This window comes from Pan paniscus, chromosome 4, assembly GCF_029289425.2.
Source record: "Pan paniscus chromosome 4, NHGRI_mPanPan1-v2.0_pri, whole genome shotgun sequence".
Classification (NCBI taxonomy): domain Eukaryota; kingdom Metazoa; phylum Chordata; class Mammalia; order Primates; family Hominidae; genus Pan; species Pan paniscus.
The window spans coordinates 74,735,874-74,759,532 of NC_073253.2; the positions used below are offsets into that span (position 1 = coordinate 74,735,874).

General features: G+C 36.2%; 1 protein-coding gene across 3 annotated transcripts in view; it reads left to right on the top strand.

The window, feature by feature from the left end:
- LOC129397789 (parathymosin-like) overlaps positions 1–23,659 on the top strand; it is a 297,114-nt gene that overhangs the window by 17,567 nt on the left and 255,888 nt on the right. Inside the window, exons 2-3 of one of the 3 annotated variants that reach the window (XR_010112201.1) lie at positions 4,356–4,415; positions 8,521–8,603. The exons of 1 other annotated variant lie outside the window; for it this stretch is intronic. Coding sequence is in view for 1 of the 2 variants with exons in the window: in XM_063604510.1 (XP_063460580.1) it covers positions 4,356–4,415 (60 nt within the window). In the remaining variant the exon portion in view is untranslated. The remainder of the gene's footprint in view (positions 1–4,355; positions 4,416–8,520; positions 8,604–23,659) is intronic. One more of the 3 variants, XM_063604510.1, reaches the window with a different exon arrangement.

Below are 23,659 nucleotides of genomic sequence, written 5' to 3' on the forward strand. Positions count from 1 at the left end.
ACCAGCACCTGCTCTGGTGGAGGTTAGAGGGGAGTGAAGTAGACTCTGAGAGTCTTTGGTTTTTGTATTAGCCATTTTCATCCTGTTGATAAAGACATACCCAAGACTGGGCATTTTACAAAAGAAAGAGGTTTAATGGACTTACAGTTCCACATGGCTGAGGAGGCCTCACAATCATGGTGGAAGGTGAAACTCACATCTCACATGGTGGCAGACAAGATAAAAGAGCTTGTGCAGGGAAACTACACTATATAAAACCAACAGATCTTGTGAGACTTATTCACTGTCATGAGAACAGCACAGGAAAGACCTGCCCCATTATTCAATTACCTCCCACCAGGTCCCTCCCACGACAAGGTGGAAGTCAAGGTGAGATTTGGGTGGGGACATAACCAAACCATATCAGTTGTAGATATGTTTCGTGTTCTAGCTTTCTCAAATGCTGGTTATGTGAGCAGTGAAGTTGTCATGTGGGCATACTCGGGACTTCTGGTTAGCCAAGATATTGCAAGCAGTAGAATTAGCTCTTGTTTCCTTCTTCCTGGGATCATGGTTATTCTGTAATGTTCTGAGCTGGTTGGCCTCCAGCCAGGAGATGGCACTTTCAAGAGAGCACACCAGCTGCAGTAGTAGCAGGGATATCTAAACTTGCCCTAAGTTGGCCAAGGTAAGTATTTTGTTTTCTCAGGCAATAGGTGGGGCTATAAGCCTTCCAAAAGTTTCTGTCTTTTGTGTTCAGCTACCAGGGTGGGTAAAGAAAGGCCACCAGGTGGGGGCAGGGTTAGGTTGGTCTGGCCTCAGATTCTTCTTGGGCAGGGCTTGCTGTGGCCACTGAGGGGGAAGGGGAGGTGGTTCTCAGGTTAATGGGGTTATTTTCCAGAGGGGATTATGGCTGCCTCTGCTATGTTATATAGTTCACCAGGGAAGTAGGGGATAGCTGGTAGTGAGAGGCCTCACCTAGGTCCTAGGCAGTTGGCAAGGCTCATGTCACTCTTGCAATGCCCTGCTCAGACCTTGCCCCAGACCCTGAGCTTCCCCACTGAGAAAGCAAGCACAGCTTCCAAACATCGCCCATCCCCATCTGCCCACACTGTCATTGGTGGCTCCTGCGCTTGTATCTGCAGCAATTCACGTATGACCTCCAGATTCTGCTCAAGAAAATGTGTACCATGTCAAAACTATTACTAATTTCAGTTGGAAGCTTCTTTAATCCTGCGACTCCTCCTTAATTCTGCTGGCTGTCTCCCTCGAGGGCCCCTGTGAGATACAGTCAGGGATGGCTTCCCTGGGCTTAGGCTGGAGACTGGGAGCACCTACAAGGCTCTTTCCACTGCTGCTTCTACTTTTATATTATGCACGGCTCTCTAAATCTGTTTCAGCTCTAAGTAAGGTTAAATCCTTCTCCCATAATCTGGATTTTCAGATTCCCCAGTGGGGATATGTGTTCAGTGGCAGGTTTCCCCCTCTCACTTTGGGAACTCACAGTTTTTTTCTGTCTCACAGAATTTGCAACAGCATGCCACTTCTTTCAAAGGATCTATGAATTATTTTGATTTTCCTGGTATGTTCCTGCAGAGGTTCTTGGAGCAAAAGTTCATAGTGCGAGTCTCCACACACTGTTCTGCCCATCCAAGTGGCAGCTGCACATTAGCCCTGTGTCCTATCTGCCATCTTGTCCTCAATTTCTAATATTAAAATTATGTAAGATTATTAGAGATCCTAACACTTAACTCTCAGTACTTGATATGCTAAGTAAACAAAGCCTTTATTAAGGACATGGAAAACTTTAAAAAACACTATATCAGTAATATTAACACAATTAATATTTATAAAACACTATACCCAACAATATGAATTCAAGTATACAGGGAACATTTTTAAAGAAAGATTATATTTTAGGTAACATAATAAATCTCACAAAATGTAAAGCAATTGAAATCATGGAGAGTGAGTTCTCTGATCAAAATGGAGTTAAATTAAAATGAAAATAGAAATATATCTGGAAAATTCCCAAATACATGTACATTAAGCCATACACCCTTAAATAACCTATAAGGCAAAGATGAAATCACTCATAAAATTAGAAAAATTTTAAATTAAATGATAATAAAAATATAGCAAAGCAAAATTTGTCAGAAACCATTTAAACCATTGATATGGTTAGGCTTTGTGTCCCTATCCAAATATCATCTTGAATTGTAATTTCATAATCCCCATAATCCCCAGGTGTCAAGGAAGAGACCAGGTGGAGGTAATAGAATCATGGAGGTGGTTTCCCCCGTGCTGTTCTCAAGATAGTGAGTGTGTTCTTATGAGATCCAGTGGTTTTATAAGGGGCTTTTCCCCTTTGCTCAGCGCTTCTCCTTCCTGCTGCCTTGTGAAGAAGGTCCCAGCTTCCCCTTTGCCTTCTGCCATGATTGTAAGTTTCCTGAGGCCTCCCCAGCCATGCTGAACTGTGAGTCAATTAAATCTCTTTCCTTTATAAATTACCCAGTCTCAGACAGTTCTTTATAGCAGTATGAAAATAGACTAATACAGCCGTGTTGAGGAGGAAATTTATTATTTCACATTGTATATGACAAAAGAGTAAAGGTATAAAATCAATGATATCAGCCTTCAATTTAAGCAGCTAAAAATAAAAAGCAAATTAAACACAAAGTAGCATGAGGAAAACAAAGAAGAGTGTAAATCAAGGAAATTGATCAAAGAAACCCAATAGAAACAATTTTAAAAATCAAATGTCATTATTTGAAAAGATAAAATCCTAACTATACTTATAAAGAAAATAAGACACAAGTTACTAGTGATAGGAATGTAGAGAAGACATCACTGCAGCTCCGTCAGACATTGAAAGCCAAAATAAAACCTTTTGAAAACTTTTATACCAATAAATTTAATGATGTAAATAAATTTCTTGAAAGTTACAAACGACCAAAGCTCCTTCAAGATGAAATAGATGAGTCCTTCCTCATACTACTTTCTAACCTCCCAGACTCTTCTAATAATTTTTCCACTGTATCTTTCTTTAGTTAAGATAACCAGATCTGTAACAGTATTCCAGGCAGATGCACCTATAAAGCCCTCCATAAATATGTATCTGCTGGCCATCTTAGATCCTTTCAAAACAAGGCTCACAAAGCTGTACCAGATTCTTCAAGCCACACTCATGTTTCACTTATTGAAGTGTCCTCCATGCATAGTTTAGTAAGCACTTAATTGTAGATCATCAAAGTATTTAATAAACTTTTCAGGCATCTGAAGCAGCCCCTTAGGAAAATCAACAATCTCTCAAGCTCAGAAGTCTTATCTTTACTTCTTTTGTAGCCTTCACAGCCTTGATCCCAGTGCACATCACAGCTCTAAAAGTTCCATAAACTAGTTCAAACATTGTGGAAGTCAGTGTGGCGATTCCTCAGGGATCTAGAACTAGAAATACCATTTGACCCAGTCATCCCATTACTGGGTATATACCAAAGGACTATAAATTATGCTGCTATAAAGACACATGCACACGTATGTTTATTGCGGCACTATTCACAATAGCAAAGACTTGGAACCAACCCAAATGTCCAACAATGATAGACTGGATTAAGAAAATGTGGCACATATACACCATGGAATACTATGCAGCCATAAAAAATGATGAGTTCATGTCCTTTGTAGGGACATGGATGAAATTGGAAATCATCATTCTCAGTGAACTATCGCAAGGACAAAAAACCAAACACTGCATGTTCTCACTCATAGGTGGGAATTGAACAATGAGAACACATGGACACAGGAAGGGGAACATCACACTCTGCGGACTGTTGTGGGGTGGGGGGAGAGGGGAGGGATAGCATTAAGAGATATACCTAATGCTAAATGACGAGTTAATGGGTACAGCACACCAGCATGGCACATGTATACATATGTAACTAACCTGCACATTGTGCACATGTACCCTAAAACTTAAAGTATAATAATAATAAAATTAAAAAAAGAAAAAAAAAGATTCCATAGGCTCATTGGCCCTGCCCCTTCCCACACACCACCCACTTGGAGAAGCAGCAGCTATTGGAGGCTGGCTGTTGAACTATACAATAGTACAAGTAGAGCTACGGAATATATAGAAGTTTAGGCTGATTCTTTGATGGCCATAAAACACGTAAAATAAAAGTTACTTTTTATTTTTCTCCCTACTGTAAGTCTATTTTTTCATCATTCCAGTGTTCCTTCTAAGAGAGAAAAAAATCTGATTAATCAAGACTCCCAGGTGTGTTTTACTTAACTCAAATTTTACTGAATGCTAAAACTTACAGTAGAGGAATACAGGTATACCTGCTTATGATGCTTTGCTTTATTGTGCTTTGCAGACATTGCATTTTTCACAAGTTGACGGTTTGTGGCAAACCTGCACTGAGCAAAGTCTACAGGTACTGTTTTTTCAACAGCACATGTTTACATTGTGTGTCTGTGTCACATTGTGGTAATTCTCACAACATTTCAAACTTTATTATTATTAGTGTGATATCTCTTTTGGTGAACTGTAATCAGGGATTTTTGATGTTACCATTGTAATTATATTGGGGCACCACAAACCACACCCATATAAGACGGCAGACTTAATTGATAAATGTTGTGTGTGTTTTCCACAGGTCAGGTTTTTCTCAATTTCTCTCCCTCATCTTAGGCCTCCCTATTCCCTGGACACAATAATGTTAAAATTAGGCCAATTAATTACCCATAAGAGTTCAAATAAAAAGGAGTCAAATAAAAGGACGAGACACTCTCATTTTAAGTCAAAAGCTAGAAATGATTAACCTTAGTGAGAAAGACATATCTAAAGCTGAGGTAGGAAGAAATCTAGGCCTCTTGTTGTCAGTTAGCCACTTCGTAAATGTAAACGAAAAGTTCTTGAAGGAAATTAAAAGTGCTACACCAAGTGAACCCGGGAGGCGGAGCTTGCAGTGAGCCGAGATCGCACCACTGCACTCCAGCCTGGGTGACAGAGCAAGACTCCGTCTCAAAAAAAAAAAAAAAAGAAAGAAATACATTTTGTAAGATGAATGTTTATACACTGATGGTAGAATGTAAACTAGTACAACTTCTATGGAAAGCAATATGGAGATCTGTTAAAGAACTAAAAGTAGATATACCATTTGATCCAGCAATCCCACTACTGGGTATCTACCCAAAGGAAAAGAAGTCATTATATCAAAAAGACACCTGCACACATATTTTTATTGCAACCCAGTTCATAATTGCAAAGATATGGAACCAACCTAAATGCCCATTGACTAATGAGTGGGAATGTATATATGCACCATGGAATACCTACTCAGCCATAAAAAAAACAAAATAATGTATTTTGCAGCAACTTTGATGCAGCTGAGGCCATTATTCTAAGTGAAGTAACTCAGAAATAGAAAACCAAATGCCATCTGATCTCACTTATACTTAAGTGGGGGCTAGGCTATGGGTATGCAAAGGCATACAGAGTGCTATAATGGACTTCAGAGACTCAGAATGGGGAGGGTGGAAGCAGGGTGAGAGATAAAACTACATATTGAATACAATGTACACTACTCTGGTGATGAGTGCACTAAAATCCCAGATTTCACCACTATACAAGTCATTCATGTCACCAAAACCCACTTATACCCCAAAAGCTATTGAAATAAAAAACGTTTTAAAATAAGTACATTTTGTAAGGCTAAAGCTATTATAGATAGCGATTCCTGTGATGGATCTGGACAAAGTAAATTGAAAGCCTTCTGGAAAGGATTTACCATTCTAGATGCCATTCAGAACTTTCGTGATTCATGGGAGGAGGTCAAAATATCAACATTAGCAGGAGTTTGGAAAAAGTTAATTCCAACGTTCACGGATGATTTTGAGCTGTTCAAGACTTCAGTGGAGGAAGTAACTAAAGATGTGGTGGAAATAGCAAAAGATCAAGAATTAGAAATGGATCCTAAAGATGCGAATGAATTGCTGCAATCTCATGATAAATCTTGAAAGAATGAGGAGCTTCTTCTTGTGGATGAGCAAAGAAAATGGTTTCATAAAACAGAATCTACTTCTGGTGAAGATGCTGTGAATGTTATTGAAATGACAACAGAGGATTTTGTTTAGAATGTTGCATCAACTTACTTGATGAAGCAGTGGCAAGGTTTGAGAGGATTGACTCCAATTTTGAAAGAATTTCTACCGTGGGTAGAATGTCATCAAAGACCACAAGTTATAGAGAAATCATTCATGAAAGGAAGACTCAATTGATGCAGCAAACTTCATTGTCATCTTATGTCAAGAAATTGCCACAGCCACCTCAACCTTCAGCAAGCAACACCCTGATCAGTCAGCAGCCAACAACACTGAGGCAAGACTTTACACCAGCAAAAAGATTATGAGTCACTGAAGGCTCAAATGATTGTTAGCATTTTTCAGCAAGATAAATTTTAAATTAAGGAATGGATATATTGTTTTAGACATACTGCTATTGCACACTTAATAGTAGACTACAGTGTAGGATAAACACTACTTTTATGTGCACTAGGAAACCAAAAAACCATGTAACTCACTTTGCAACATTCACTTTATTGTGATGTTCTGGAGTCAAACTCACAATGTCTCTGAAGTATGTCTGTACTAAATCGATCAACTGGTTTTATAAACATTTTTGAAAGATTTCTCAACCATGCAATCCACAACTGTGTTCATTTTCTGTGTGTATTCTCCAAAATGTGCATTTCTATTTTAACATTTACAGTGACATTTTGAAGTGCTATCTCTGCAGTGTTTCAGAGTTTTCTCTTCTTAATACAAACTTAGATGTTCATTTTTAAGATTAACATAACCACTAGAGAATGGCAGGTTTCTGCTCCACTGGAGTGCTTACCGGAAACGTAACAATCTTTTGATATGTTAGTTTCAATTTAAACTGTCATTGGTCTTTTGAACTTCATCTGTTCACATTTTTAATTTTTTATTGGCACCTTTTTAAACATGTAATAAAAATATTTACCATTTCATAATCATTTTACTGGATTACTGAAAAGTCTATACCATAGACATAATTCATGTAGTATTTTCATTTCAATGAAAATCACATTACCAATTTCGTAAGAAATATTAAATTAGAGGTAAAAAAATCTGATATCTTAGCAGAATTTCAGTCATGTATATCCTCCATGAAATAAGCTAAAACTACACTATAGTTACAATCTGTCTTGATTAACTTTTTAGCTTCTATGGGGGTAGGGGGAGGAGCTTCTCTGAATGGCCAAAGCAAGATTATAAAGTTGAATTTCTATGAAATGGCTTCTAAAACCAGAGTGAAGGGAGTGTGTGTCCCATGTTGGGCAGCAATTTTTCTAGACTCCTGGATTTTACCAGTTAGTAATATTCCAAAAGCAAATTTGATTTCAATTAAGGTTGCAAATTTTCTTTTTTGTTCTTGCAAGTAAGAACATACAAACAAACACTACTATCTTCTCCGCCTATTATTTCACATAAGAAAATAAAATTACACTGAAAGAAGTAGGAAGCCCTAATTTTGAGAATGAAGGACACTTCTTGAAACCACAGAATAGGCTACGTGAAAAACCTACATTTTATCATGACAATCTTGTACATGTCTTTATAGATTAAACTCATTGTTGCCAAACTCTGTTTTAAAACATGAAACCTAGGCAGCACTACTTGGATATGGATTTCCAGTCTCCATGACGTTTACAACCCTTCATTGCAATGTTGGAGAGCTAGGTGTGTGTGTGTGTGTGCACGCGCACGCGTGTGCACATTCTGAATACAAAGAATCTGTGGTTGCCCATTTTTGGCGGGTATCATCTATCTATGTCCTCTAAGAAGAAATACAGATTTAGTTGTTAGAGGATTTTAAGGCTTCCATGGAGATTACAAATGTTAAGTGAATTTGAAGATCTTTTATAGAAAGCATAGAATTGATGCCCACAAACTTTATCTAGGAAATTCCACAGTTTAGGAGAGCATTGTCCTTACTATGTCAAATCCTCAAGGAGGAAAACGTTTGCCTTTGAATTATGTACCTCCTGAGAGACTGCTGAATTCGTGTAATACTAATGTAGACATTTCAATCATGCGATTTTGAATGGTATCAGGAAGCCAAATCCGAAGTAAGTCCTATATTTTCTTCTGGCTACTGGTAGTTTCTATTCTACATTTTTAAGTATCTTACTTAAGCATGTTACTGAATTATCAAATCCTCTAAAAGTTTGAGAAGACTAGATCAAGCTGTATCAAAAAGAGATGCAGACATTTAAATGAAGCATGAAGTTAAATTCCATTTTCTTACTTAGTTATTATCTACTCTATTTCACCAAGCTGATAACAGGTCTGCACAAGTTTTCATTCTAAACCACCCAGATGTGAGAAAGGCAACCTATGATGAAATTATAATAAAAACACATATTTGTTAAGACATTTGATACAGTTGTACCTAATCAGTTTTGAAAAGTAGAACTCAATGTTCAAGTACTATTAATTTGATATCTCTGCCAGATGGATCTCATTTCAGATTGAATTCCCGCTAAGCTCACCAAATAATTTCTATTAAAGACACGTGGGGAATCTTCAAAGACAGGGTAAGATTTTAATAGCTCCTAGGAAATTAATGATTGTAATGTATGCTAAAATAGTGATGATGTGACAACCAATAATTATATTAACTTCTGTTACTTTGAAAGTACCTTTACATCATCAGTCAAGGTAGAATTTTTATTCTGACAAAAGGTTTATGAGGACAAGTCTGCTGGGTATGAATACACATAATTTGTCAGTCAAAAGGTGGAAATATTCTGTACTAGGAAGTCAAGTCCAAAGAAAAATCTGTATTTGCTTTTCCATACTAGCTACTAGAAATTTCCATACCATATTCTTTGATATATGAATATAAATGTTTGTGTGCATGTGTGTATATAAAACTGCACACAAAGTGTAAAAGAGGAAATCACTCTGTTTACTTGTAGTGCAGGTGGAAAATGCATGAGTATTTAAAAGGACAGTTGCTTATAAACAGAATAGGCCACCATTATGTAAAAAATATTTGAAAATAGAAACCCAATGCTTATCAATTCACTGTAAAAGCTGCTTTTCTTTGAGTCTTCAAAGCTTTTGGAAATGAGGAGCCCCCTATTACCATGATGATCATCAGAGACTGAAGGGATCACACCTCACACTTTATTTCAATTACACCAAGTTACCTGTTAACATCTTAGGAGCAGTCAGCAGGTAGGGGGTGCAGGAACTCGTAGATCGAAGAGCTAAGCATAGTGAAAGAGACAGTGATTCCAGAAATGGGAAATAAAAGGGGGGCTGATAAGGGAGGTGGGGAGGGGACAAACTTTCATTCCTTTCAAAATTTACATGAGGTTAAGTCTGACTTTTAGGGTGCAATCTGGGGCAAGGGTAGAGTAAGTCCTCATTTAACATTGTATTGGAAATTGCAACTTTAACCAAAATGACATATAATGAAATCAATTTTAGTAGGCTAATTGATATAACTAAGAGTTAGGCTCTTATGGCATATTTCTGGTAACAAATCATCATCAAAATTCTAAATAAAGACCAAAATACTTCTAATATTAAACACTAAAATACTCATGAGCTTCATATGTTTAAGAAAGATTAATAAAAACCAGTAAGATTATTATTTACCCACTTATGCTGGTTCAAGGAGACAGGTGGCCAGAGTGTCTCTTAGAAACTCAGGGTGTCAGACAGGAACCAGCCCTGGACAGGATTGCCATTCCATTGCAAGATGCCCTCATACACAACCCCACTCACTCAGACTGGGATGAGGGAGCCATGCCAGGTCACCCCACGTGCACAGCTTTGGGATGTAGGGGGAAACTGGAGTACCTACAGAAAACCTATGCAGACATGGGGAGACCACATGCACTGCATACACACAGTGGCCCCAGCCAGGAATCCATTTTTTTTTCTTGTCAATGTCATAAAGAAATAACGCTGAATAAATTCACGTTATTCAAAGACCTGCTGTATTACAGAAAAGTCAAAGAAGTTCTAAAGAAGATATAATATTAGGACTCCCATAATTGCTATTTGTTTTGAACCCTCATCAATTATTCCATGCTGTGTAGGGTGGGAAGAGATCAAAAAGAACTTCTGACAAGGAATGGGCAGAAAAACTCAATACCGAGGAATGCAGCCTCCCTCTCTAATATAGATACAAATACAAGAGCAAAAGATGTGGCAAGAGAGGTTAATGTCAAGAAGCAAGTGCAGAAAAAGCTGTCAGTTTTTAAAAATTTCACCCAATTAAAATGTGGTTTGACTTTTAGATATCTTACTTATATTATGGACATTTTTAGTGAGAGAAAAAGCCAAAGACAAAAAAATTGATATGGGTGAGTTTCTTTTTGCGAAAACATTAAATGCCAAGTAACTGAATTCCATTACATAACATGAATTCTTGCTACTCCTCACTTTCTTAGTGAATACACCACCTGCTCGTGTTTCCTCCTCCAAATCTCCCAAAGTAAATGCATTGGCAGTTTGTCATCCAGAGATGGCTGAGGTGGTTTCATTTCTGTAGGCTAACCACATTTAGGCTTGGAAGCCTTTTAAAAAGAAGAGGAGGAGAAGGAAGATGAAAGGGAGCAGGAGGAGAATAGAGAAGAGGAAGAGGAAGGGTGAGAAGGATGAAGTGTGAGGGAGGGAAGACAGAGAGAAAACTAAAGAAGAAAGTAGAATGAATAAAGATTATGTGATCCATAACCTCTGGACTTATGTGACACTGAGGCATGGAAGTTAATATGCTAGATTTTGGTGATCCTAAATGTAGGATATTACAGAAAGAAAGTCACTTTGCTAACACAAAGAAATAGTAAAGAAAACTTTGTGTGCTTTTTTCTATTTAGATCTCACACTTAAAATGCAGTTAGAGAAGAAAAGGCATTCTTATAAAATAATGTTTTCTTTTGTTCATTTAACTATGATTTAATATTTTTATAGGTATTATACTATATATTTTGTTTTAATTAACTTGAATTTCATGAGAATGCTAGAGAAGTATTTTAATTTGGTACCTAATTTATCAGTAGTTTGAAGCACTAACATTGAAAAATGCTTTAGCTTTAAAAGTTTTTAAATTTAAGTTTTAATATATACTTTTGGTTAGGAATTTAATGGTTAGCGTAAAACCGCAGACATAACAAAACCTCCAAAAATATATAGCCTAACTGCTTGGTTGGCTATTACAAATCCATTAGAAATTGTTACTGTGAGTTAAAAAGACTTACAGCTGAGTTACAATTTGGGAGCAACTGTTAGAACCAAGAGATGGAATTAGATAAGATCTCCTGTGAATATAAGCAGTATACCTTAGAAAAACAAGAACTTCAAGACTAATTATAATGAAAAAAGTTCGGGTAATTACATTTCCATCAGCAGCAAACATATATATAGAGAGAGTAACAAAATGCCAGGGATGAGGAAGGCTTTTTGTGAAGTTAAGCCGGTAATACCAGAGTTGGTGTTAAGTTTATATTGATGATTTTTGTCAACTGTCTAAACTGTATGGGGAAATAAATTTCCTATTTCATGTGGCAAAGAATAAAAGTTGCCCCTTATTTTACTGTTTCCAAAAATTATGACTTGATGTGACTGGTAAATGCCTAGACTTATGTCTAAGGGTCATTTGGTAAAGGGTATATAAAAAGATGAGTTTAGGGGGAATTGGAGAACAAGAACAACGTGCTTCACAAATACCTCGGAGTTTTCACCGCAGTGCAGACTGAGAGCGGAGGCATTTGAAAACTAGGTGAACACAGACTTCCTAGGAATTCAGATACGAAGAAGAAATAGATTAAATGTGATCATGCAGATGGTTGGATCAGTAAATATTTTAAAACCCACAGAATTCAGTAACTGCATTAAAATAGACCTGATACCTAGCACTAAAATTTATTATATTTGCTCATTTGGGCATTGTCCCTAAGAATGTTATCATTCCTTATTAGAGTTCATCACACCTCTTTAGACTTCAGTTTCCCCATCTGTATGTTGAATGAGTTGGACTAGATGACTTCTAAGCTCCTTTTCAACTCTAAACCTTAATAAGTTTATTAGTTTTTACTGAATTCAAGATCACACTTGGAAATGCCTTGGTCTCATTCGTTATGAGGAAGGTATTGGAAATAACAGTGTTGGTAGCCATAGTAACAACAGCAACAAAAATGCCCTGTTGAATGTGTTAATTAGTTTGATTTAGCCATTCCACAATGTATACATATATCAAAACATCATGTTGTACACCATAAAATATGCAATTTTTATTTGTCAATCGAAAAACAAATTTTAAAAAATGCCCCTGACCTCAAAAAGGGGCAGAAAGGATTAAAACAGTCATACTCCTTACTTAGTACAAATAGGGAAACCCATGGAGGACAATCTCACACTTGATAATATAGAAATAAGAAAGTAGTTGAGAACTTGTGTTCTAGCACCTCATACAGACTTCAGGGCTCTTGGAAGAGGATCTTAAGTTTCTAACACAATCTTCGTGATTTGCGTTGTTGCTGAACATTACATCACTGGAGTTAAAGTTAAATGTTTTTGAGGAAAACCACTATATTAAAAATCACTTTAAGTAGACTTAAACTACTACTATTGAGCTGGTCCATGATTACTTATTTGCTAGAACTTTGAAAAAAAGTGTAAGGGGTGGAATAATCACCCCTTAGATTGTTCAATAATGTGCAATAATCCTTCCTTAGATCAGTATTTCCTACAGTGAGGTGTATAAAATACACAATGCAGGGAGGTATAGAAAAGATATAAGTTCGATTGATGCCTTTTCATCTGATACTTCAAATTTTTCTATATTTTAGTTATTTTAAATTATGCATTTCATTTAATGGTAGATTATGTCTAACTTGTATAAATAAATAAATAGAGAATAGAGAATCACTGATTTGTTTTTAATTGATGAGGTGCAAGCTCAGAAAAAAATTAAATTGCTAATTTAAAAGATTGTCTCTTATTCACTCATTCAACAAACATTTATCAAGCATCTGTTCTATTCTAGGCATTATGTTAGTCTCTGCAAACCACTAAAGAGAAAACATTGACAGATTATTTTAAGGTTAGAAGCATTTATTGATGAATAAAGGAGGATTCTTCTAAGAATTATAGTGGGCAGTGAAATATTTTTGGAAGAAAAACTGTCTTAGTCTATATTTGCCTGTCTTTCCAGATATCAGGGTGCAGTTTGCCCTGTGACCTCAATTCTCTGAGGGGTGCAAGAAAAATAACTGGTTTTCAATTTGTGCAGTGTTTTCCTTGTTGTAAGACTGGAAGTGACATTACCAAGATTTTTACATGTTAGAGGTAAAACCAGAAGCCCCAAAATGAACTTTTAATAAAAGAGATATGATCATGTCACCTTCTTGCTTAAGCCTGGGATATTTGTGTTTTTGTTGTTGCTGTTTTGTTTTTGTTTTTAAGCATAAACAGAATAGAAATCAAAGTTTTTAGCACAGCATTCAAGAACTCACAAGATCTTCCCTGAATCTACCATTTATCTATGCCCATCACTACAACTATTGTTCTTCACTTGTTGTGCTTCAACAAGCTATCATATCAAAATTTTGCATATCTTTCAATGTCCACATCAAATGTCAACTCTCCTATAAACATTTTTCCTGCACCTATCTTTACTAATAGTTAATCTTATTCTTTTATGTTTTATGGCATTTTATTTATATATCATTTTCAATTAAGAAAAATAGAAACGGGATCTCACTCTATTGCCCAGGCTGAAGTGCAGTGGTGCAATCATAGCTCACTGTAACCTTGAATTTCTAGGCTCAAGCAATCTTCCTGCCTCATCCTCCTTCAATTTTTTACCACCGTATGCCTTTAATTATTGTTATTTTTGCATGTTACTGCTGTTCTTACTAGATTACAAGACCCTTGAAGATAGCGACTATGTCTTATTCAACTTTGTGTTTTCCATGTTGACTGATATGGTGTTTTGCATGTAAGAATAACCTAGGAAAATTCAGTACATTTAATTGTTTAATTGAAGGGCAAAAATGAAAAAAAATTTCAAAAGATACTGAAATCACCTTCTAGATTTATCAGATGGTTTTAACAGCAACTAATAAAAAACCCCTAGAAATAATTAAACTCTTATGTCAAGAAAGAAGTAATATACATTTAAAGGAAAGAAAGCCTGTAAGTATTACAAATGCAAGAAAATACAGAATTTGAAGTAAGTAGTATTAAGCAGAAATGGTACCAACCAAGCACAGTACACTGCATTTGTATAACACCTATACCTCCTAAGTGGTTCAAGTTAACCAGTTGCCTTGATGCAGTCAACTTTATGGCAGAAGCCACTCAGACTGGAAATGCTTAGTATATCTTCAAGTCCATAAATGTTGTCATGACCCTTCTCATACTACTACTGTCTTGGAAAATTTTGCCAAATTGCTACTGCAAATTCTGCTTAGATGCCTTTATACAAACATACCCACCTTTAACTCATTCCCCTGGTAGAGCGCTGTGAAAAATAAGAAATTGAAGATGTTTGTTGTAAAGGTTATTGCATCCAAGCTGAGGATAATTACAGGTTACCATATTGGGACACAAAGTTATTTGTTGTACCTGAAGCCCACAAGCAGAAGTATGTAACACTCACATGCACATTACCTTCAACAGAAGTAGGAAAATCCTTGTACATTGTCTCCTGTACTAAAATCACTTCACTCAGTACAGATAAGACATAATTTCTCAATGAATAATGGAATTATTAGTTAATGCCAGCTTGACCTTTCTATCAATATACCTTTCAGAAAAAAGAAAAAAAACCCTGAGTTGTAGGCTTTAACGATCAGCAACACTCTTAAGTGATTTGACAGTAAGAAGCAAGTAAGATACATTCTAAGGTTTCTTGCTTAGTTGCTTAGGAAATTAAGAACCTCATTGCATTAGAGCTGAGGTAAAGGAAGTCCTGAGTTTATAAAACTCTAGCAAGCAGAGAAAAATAAACAAAAATGAGCAAAATTTCTTAGCTCAAAAGTTTAACAATTTTCTTGTTTTAGAACTAAAAATTCAGTAGTATCAGCTGCCTATAAAATCTATAGAGCAATCAGAGTGAGTAGCCATTATCTCATTTGGTGCAATTCAGAATGACAATTCAAAGCCAGTATAATTTCTATCTATGCTTGCAAGAATGATGAAAAATGTCATGGATGGTTGAAATGTAACTGTCACTCAGGAAGAATATAAAACACTTTCTGAGTGTTTTTGAAAGATCTTATAGTTTTTTTAAATTGAAACTTATGTCTTTCAAATATAAGCTGCATTGGACATCAGTAAAATATCTGGGCAGCCATACAATATCTGTTGAGAATCTCTAGACTCACCTTTTATGGATTGGTAGGATGTCATAGAAGATTTTGGCATTGGTAATCTAACTCAGAAACCTCTTAGCTATCCAAGACACCTTCATTCCTTTATCCTTCTTGTTTGAGCTATGGTCAAGATCTGTTAACAGATCCTTAAGACCAGCTCCTTCTCATCTTTTGTATTCGTCGATCTCCACTGATTCTTAGTTAAGGTATTCAGTCCTTCTCACATGAACTGTTATGAGAGTCTTGAAATTGTCCTTTTATTACTCCAATATGCCCATCTTGAATCTACTATTTATACTATAATGAGAGGAATCATCCTAAAATGTAAAACTCACTATGCTGCATCCTGGATGAAAGCTTTGGAATGACTACTGGTTGCCTAGAAGATAAAATACAAGTCTTTTAGTACAAGACATTGCAAAATCTTCTCTGTGTCTACTTCTCCCACCTCAGTTATCAACACATTTTCCATTTCCTCCTCTCTCCATTCCTACCATAATCGTCCCTCTGGATGTTTCTCAATTCAACATACTTCATTCCTCCATTCCACTATCCATGCTGTGACTTTTGTCTAGAATACCCCTTTTCCCTTTATTCCAACATATTTTGCAAAACACGGTTCAATATTCTATGTCTCTATGAAGTCTATAAAATTAACCTCACTCTAGAACTGTGAAAATACTTCTATTATGACACCCATAACAATTTATTTCACTAGCATCTTTAAATGTCCGTACTACAGACAGGTTACAGAGGCAACTCCACAGAAGCATGGAACATGCATGATTGTTTTTGTTTCCTCAAAATGTAGCAAAATAGGCACTCTATAAATATGTGTTTTGATTCCCTTTATTAAGGGGAACTTAACTTATCCAGAAACATTAAGAAACTATTAAACAAGCACTGTTTCTTAAAGAGAATTCACTATACTGTCATGTGTCACTTAACGATGGCGATACATTCTGAGAAATGCGTTGTTAGGTGATTTTGTCCTTATATGACCATCATAGAGTGTACTACATAAACGTAGATGGTACAACCTATTGCTCCCAGGCTACAAACCTGTACAGAATGTTACTGTACTAAATACTACAGGCAACTGTAATGCATTGGTAAGCATTCATGTATCTAAACATAGAAAAGATACAGTAAAAATTATAGCATTATAATCTTATGAAACCATTGTCATAAATGTGGTCCATGATTGACCAAAACATTGTTATGTGGTGCCTGACTCTACTTTCACTGCATTATGGGTAAGGAGTTAGTATGATTCATGGTCAAAATGTAATAAACTATATTGGTGGAATGCTAGCTGCCTAAAGACAGTATAGGTACAGTAGTTAAGTATGTATTTTTAGATGCCAGATTGTTTGGTTTTAAATTCTGACTACCTTTCACAAGATGTATAACTTTGGTCAAGACCCTTGAGCTCCCTAATCTTTTGTTTCCTCAGCTATAAAATGGAGATAATAATACTTATAAGTTTGTTGTAAGAATGAAATAATATAGATCAAGTAGCTTAGATAGGCATTTATATAGAACACCGTAAGCAATCAGAAGACATCAGATATTATTTCTAAAGTAGATGCAGTAGGACAAAGGTATGCATGTGTGTAATCTGTGTAAAATCCACTAATTATGTTTCCACAAAGTAATAAATACTTTTAGCTGAGGCTATTAAGATAAGGTCTATAACAAGAATACCATGTTAAAGTGCCTAGACTCTTTGCAATGGGAAGCCCATGGAGTGTTTGTGGTAACTGACTGACAAGAGTTTCATTTTCAGATCACTGTGTGTAAAACAACTATTGCAGAGATGAGGAAAGGAGTAATTAGAGGAAGGAAAACAAGTAAACATGGTAATATTCTAGGTTAGAGGTTGATATGGTTTGGCTCCATGTCCCCACACAAATCTCATCTTGTAGCTCCCATAATTCCCACATGTTGTGGGAGGGACTTTGTGGGAGATGATTCAATTATGGGGGCAGGTCTTTTCTATGCTGTTCTCATGATAGTGAATGGGTCTCATGAGATCTGATGGTTTTAAAAATGGGAGTCACCCCTACAGAAGCTCTTTTTGCCTCCTGCCATCCATGTAAGATGTAACTTGTCTTCCTTGCCTTCTGCCATGATTCTGAGGCCTCCCCAGCCATGTGAAAGTGTAAGTCCAATTAAACCTCTTTTTCTTCCCAGTCTTGGATATATCTTTATCAGCAGTGTGAAATTAACTAATACAGTAAATTGGTACCAGTAGAGTGGGGCACTGCTGAAAAAATACCTGAAAATGTGGAAGCAACTTTGGAACTGGGTAACAGGCAGAGGTTGGAACAGTTTGAAGGGCTTAGAAGAAGTCAGGAAAATGTGGGAAAGTATGGAACTCCCTAGAGACTTGTTGAATGGCTTTGTCCAAAATGCTGATAGTGATATGGACAATAAAGTCCAAGCTGAGGTGGTCTCAGATGGAAATGAGGAACTTGTTGAGAACTGGAGTAATGGTGACTCTTGTTACATTTTAGCAAAGAGACTGGTGGCATTTTCCCCTGCCCTAGATAAGTGTGGAACTCTGAACTTGAGAGAGATTATTTAGGGTATCTGGTGGAAGAAATTTCTAAGTAGCAGAGCATTCAAGAGCTGACTTTGGTGCTATTAAACACATTCAGTTTTATAAGGGAAGCAGAGCATAGAAGTTTAGAAAATTTGCAGGGACATGAAGTCAGGGGAGATCTTGCATGGGGCCTGTAGTCCCTTTGTTTTGGTCAATTTCTCCCATTTGGAACAGCTGTATTTACCCAATGCCTGTACCCTCATTGTATCTAGGAAGTAACTAACTTGCTTTTGATTTTACAGGCTCATAGATGGAAGGAACTTGCCTTATCTTGGATGAGGCTTCGGATTGTGGGCTTATGAGTTAATGCTGAAATGAGCTGAGACTTTGGAAGACTGTTGGGAAGGGATGGTTGGTTTTGAAATGAAAAGACATGAGATTTGGGAGGGGCCAGGGGCAGATTTGGGCACCACCCAAATCTCATACTGTAGCTCACATAATTCCCACATGCTGTGGGAGGGACCTGGTGGGAGGTGATTGAATTATGGGGATGGGCCTTTCCCATGCTGTTCTCATAATAGTGAGTGGGTCTCAGGAGATCTGATGGTTTTAAAAATGGGAGTTGCCCTGCACAGGCTCTTTTTGCCTGCCACCGTCCATGTAAGATATGACTTGCTCCTCCTTGCCTTCCACTGTGATTGTGAGGCTTCCCCAGCCACATGGAACTGTGAGTTCTCCATTAAACCTCTTTCCTCTATAAATTAACCAGTCTTGGGTATGTCTTTATCAAAACCATGAAAACAGACTAATAGAGGGGTGATGAAGGTTAAAAACTGAGATAGACAAAACTATGTCATTAGGCACGCACAGGTGAAAAATTGTTACTTATTTCTAGTAAATTATTTTATTTTTCAAGTCACGACCTTTTTTATTTCCAATAATGCTTCTTGTTTATAAATCTATTTTTCTGATATTAATATTGAAACACAAATTTTCATTTTATTACAATTTTTCTGATGTTTTGGGAATTATTTTTATAATCCTTTGGGGTTTTTTTTACTTCCTTTTTCTTCATTCTTATTTTCCTCTGGGCTAATCATATATTCTTTATGTATAAAGAATATATAATTTTTTATATATAGACAAAAAAGTATTTTTACTTTATAGGTCTAGAAATAACAGAATCTATTTTATGCTTTAGTATAATGCACATTGTTTTTACATGCACACAAAATATTTACAAAAATTTTCCACATTGTTGACCACAAAGCAAGTCTGAGGATACACAAAAGACAGGGCCACCCCAAATAGTCGATTGCACAGGGGCAATTAGCTGAGGAGGAGAAAGGTTGATGAAGTTGAGCCCACTCCCTATCAGCCAAGATGTTTGCCTTGTCATGGGATTATGAAGAAAGGGATACATTTTGCTCTTGAGCCCAGGGATGAAAAGGTGTTTGTCCCTCTGAAAGTTTCTTTAACGAAATATTTAAATTTAATTAAAGTTAATTAAAAGGTACTATCAAGACCAGCAACAGCTCTAAATAAAAAAAATCCTGTTTTCTAACAATGGGATAACATTCAGAATCAAGTAAAGGGTTAAAAAAATAAAAAATAAAAATAAAAATAAAACTACAAAGCAATATCTTTCATGAACATAGATACAAAACCCTCAACAAATATTAGCAAATTGTACCCAGGAATGTATAAAATGTATAAAAATAATTATAACTTACAAACAAGTGAAATTCATCCCAAACTGCAAGGCTGGTTCAACACTCAAAAATCACTTAATGTTGGCCAGGCACGGTGGCTCACACCTGTAATCCCAGCACTTTGGGAGTCTGAGGCGGGTGGATCACAAGGTCAGGAGATTGAGACCATCCTGGCTAACATGGTGAAACCCCGTCTCTACTAAAAATACAAAAAATTAACCGGGCTTTGTGGTGGGTGCCTGTAGTCCCAGCTACTCCAGAGGCTGAGGCAGGAGAATGGCGTGAACCCAGGAGGCAGAGCTTGCAGTGAGCCAAGATAGCACCATTGTACTCCAGCCTGGGCGACAGAGTGAGACTCCGTCTCAAAAAAAAAAAAAAAAAAATCACTTAATGTAATCCATCACGTTAGCAGGCTAAAGAAGATAAATCATATGATTATCTCAACAGACACAGAAAAAAGCATTTAACAAAATCTAATGTCCATTCATGATAGAAAAATAGGAATAGAGAGAAACTTTCTCAACTTGAAAAATAATATCCACAAAGAACCTGCAGCTACCATCATACTTAATGGCAAGAAACTCAAAGCTTTTCTTCATGTATTGGGAATAAAGTAAGGATGTCTCCTACTACTCTTTTTCAACATCATCCTTGGAAGTCCTAGCTTATACAGTAAGACAAGAGCACAAAATTAAGGATGTGCAGATTGAGAAAGAAAAAATAAAGCTATCTTTGTTCAAACTGTAGAAATCTGAAGGAATCAAAACAACAAACCCCTGGAATTAATAAGTGATTGTAGCAAGATTGTAAAATTCAAGGTTAAGATACAAAAGTCAGTTGCTTCCCTGTATATCAGTAGAAAACAAGTAAAATTTGAAATTTAAAATGTAACACCAATTACATTAGCACCCCCAAAAATGAAATACTAAGATATAAAGCTAACTAAACAAGTGCAAGATCTATGTGAGGAAAACTACAAAACTCTGATGAAAGATAATAAAGAAGAACTAAATAAATGGAGAGACATTTAATGTTATGGATAGGAAGGCAATGTTGTTGAGATGTTCGTTCTTCCCAACTTGATATAGATTCAATGCAATCCCAAGTTATTTTATGAATGTTGACAAATTGATTCTAAAGTCTATATGGAGAGTCAAAAGACCCAGAATAGTCAACTCAATATTGAACAAAAAGTTGGAGGACTGCACTATTCAACTGCAAGATTTACTGTAAAGCTACAGTAGTCAAGATAGAGTAGTACTGGCAAAAGAATAGACAAATAGACCAATGGAACAGAATAGAGAGCCCAGAAATAGACTCATGTAAACATTGCTAACTGATATTTGACAAAGGAGAAAATAAAATACAATGGAGCAAAGAGTTAGTTTTTTCAACAAATGAAGATGAGACAAGTAAACATCCACATGAAGAAAAAATGAATCTAGACACAGAACTTAACACCCTTCACAAAAATTAACTCAAAATGGATCATAGACCTAAATGTAAAATGGGAAACTATAAAACATCTAGAAGATAACATGGGAGAAAATCTAGGTGACCTTAGATATGGCAATGAATTTTTAGATACAATACCAAAGGTATGACCCATAAAATAAACAACACTGGACTTCATTTAAATTAAATACACTGGACTTCATTTAAATTAAAAACTCCTCTGTGAAAGACTATTTCAAGAGAATGAGAAGACAAATCATAGATTTGGAGAAAATATTTACAAAAGACTTATCTGGTAAAAGACAAAATATACAAAGAACTCAAAACTCAACAATAAGAAAATGAACAACTTAACTTAAAAAGTAGGCAAAAGACCTGACCAAATACCTCACCAAAGAAGATATATAGGTATATAAACACATAAAAATCCAGAACATATATGTCATTAGGGAATTGCTAATTAAAACAACTAGATATCATAAAACCTCTTAGAATGACCACAATATAAAACATTGACAACACCAAAAGCTGGTGAGGATGTAGAGCAACAGGAACAATCATTTATTGCTAATAGGAATGATAAATGGGAAAGCCACTTTGGAAGATAGTTTGTCACTTTCTTACAAAACTACATGTACACTTACCATATGATCCAGCAATTGTGCTCCTTGACATTTACCCAAATGAAGTGATAACTTATGTCCACAGAAAAACCTGTACACATGTTTATAAATGATTTATTCACAACTGCCAAAACTTGGAAGCAAACAAGTTGTCCTTCTGTAGGTTACAGATAAATAAACTGTGGTACATCCAGACAAATATTTTTCAGTGCTAAAAAGAAATGATCTATCAAGCCATGAAAAGATATGGAGGAAACGTAAATGCATATTACTAAGTGAAAGAAGGCAATAGCCGGCGTAGTGACTCATGCTTGTAATCCCAGCACTTTGAGAGGCTGAGGTGGGCAGATCACTTGAGGCCAGGAGTTTGAGACCAGCCTGGCCAACACAGTGAAACCCCGTCTCTACTAAAAGTACAAAAAAATTAGCCGGGCATGGTGGCAGGCGCCTGTAATCCCAGCTACTCGGGAGACTGAGGCAGGAGAATTGCTTAAACCCAGGAGGCAGAGGTTGCAGTGAACCGAGATCGCGCTATTGCACTCCAGCCTGGGCAAAAAGAGCGAAACTCCATCTCAAAAAGAAAGAAAGAAAGAAAGAAAGAAAGAAAGAAAGAAAGAAAGAAAGAAAGAAAGAAAGAAAGAAAGAAAGAAAGAAAGAAGGAAGGAAGGAAGGAAGGAAGGAAGGAAGGAAGGAAGGAAGGAAGGAAGGAAGGAAGGAAGGAAGGAAGGAAGGAAAGAAAGAAGAGAAAGAAGCCTATCTGGCAAAGCTGTATACCATGTGATTCCAATGTCATAACACTTTGGAAAAGGCAAAACTATGAAGACTAAAAAAACTCAGTGGTTGCCCCATGGGTTAGTGGGGAGGAAGGGATAAATAGGCATAGCACAGAGGATTTTCTGGGTAGTGAAACTACTCTGTATGATACTATAATAATGAATACACGTCGTTATACATTTTTCAAAACTCAGAGGATGTACTAGTACACCAAGAGTGAACAGTAAATTCAAATGTAAACTATCGGTTTTGGATGATGAAAACACACACACACATAAAACAAACAAATCCCTTTCCCCTACAAAACATGCCCTTGGAATTAACCAGAGGTGCACGGGCGCATGTACACACACACGCGCACGCACACACACACACACCCCCCTATATAATCAATTCACTAGAGACAAAATCACAAAAGAAATCATAAAATATTTGGAACTGAGCAACAATTAAAATATTACATTAAAATACTGCAACTAAAACAGTATCAGAAAAATTATAGCCTTAAATGCCTGTATTAGAAAATAAAAATTTGAAAATTAATGAGGTAAGTTCTAACTCAAGAAATTAAAAATAAACAGTAAAGTAAAAAAAGATATGTTAAAATTGAAATTAATTATTTTAAGAAACAAAGCTGATCAAATTAGAAGAGCATATAGTATATAGTAAGGTCTCTTAACTGTTTGCTATTATTGTAATTATTTAAGTGTAGAGAGGTACTGAAAATACATTTTCTCTACTTAAGGTCTAAAGATCTGTCTTGTAGTTTGTTTTTTTTTTCTCTAAGGCTAGATGCTATGTCACTTGCAGCGAATCACTTCATTCTGCCAAATCTTCATTACTTAATATATAAAATAAAGCTTTTGGATGGAAAGCCATACCCAGATCTATCTATCTAGGATTCTACTTTTCAAGACTTGGCTGAGGCAACAATTTGGCTGATATAAAACTCAACTTGTAGACTTCTGCTATGATATGGACCATTATTTTTTGTTTTAAATCCTGGAAATGATGAAACATGATGAGTTACAATTACACAGCACATAAATTTATTAATAATATTATTATTATTACTACTAGTAGTAGTACTGAAAAACTTATAGTGAAGTTGATTCTCTTGCTAATACTATTTCCTTTTAGTATCAG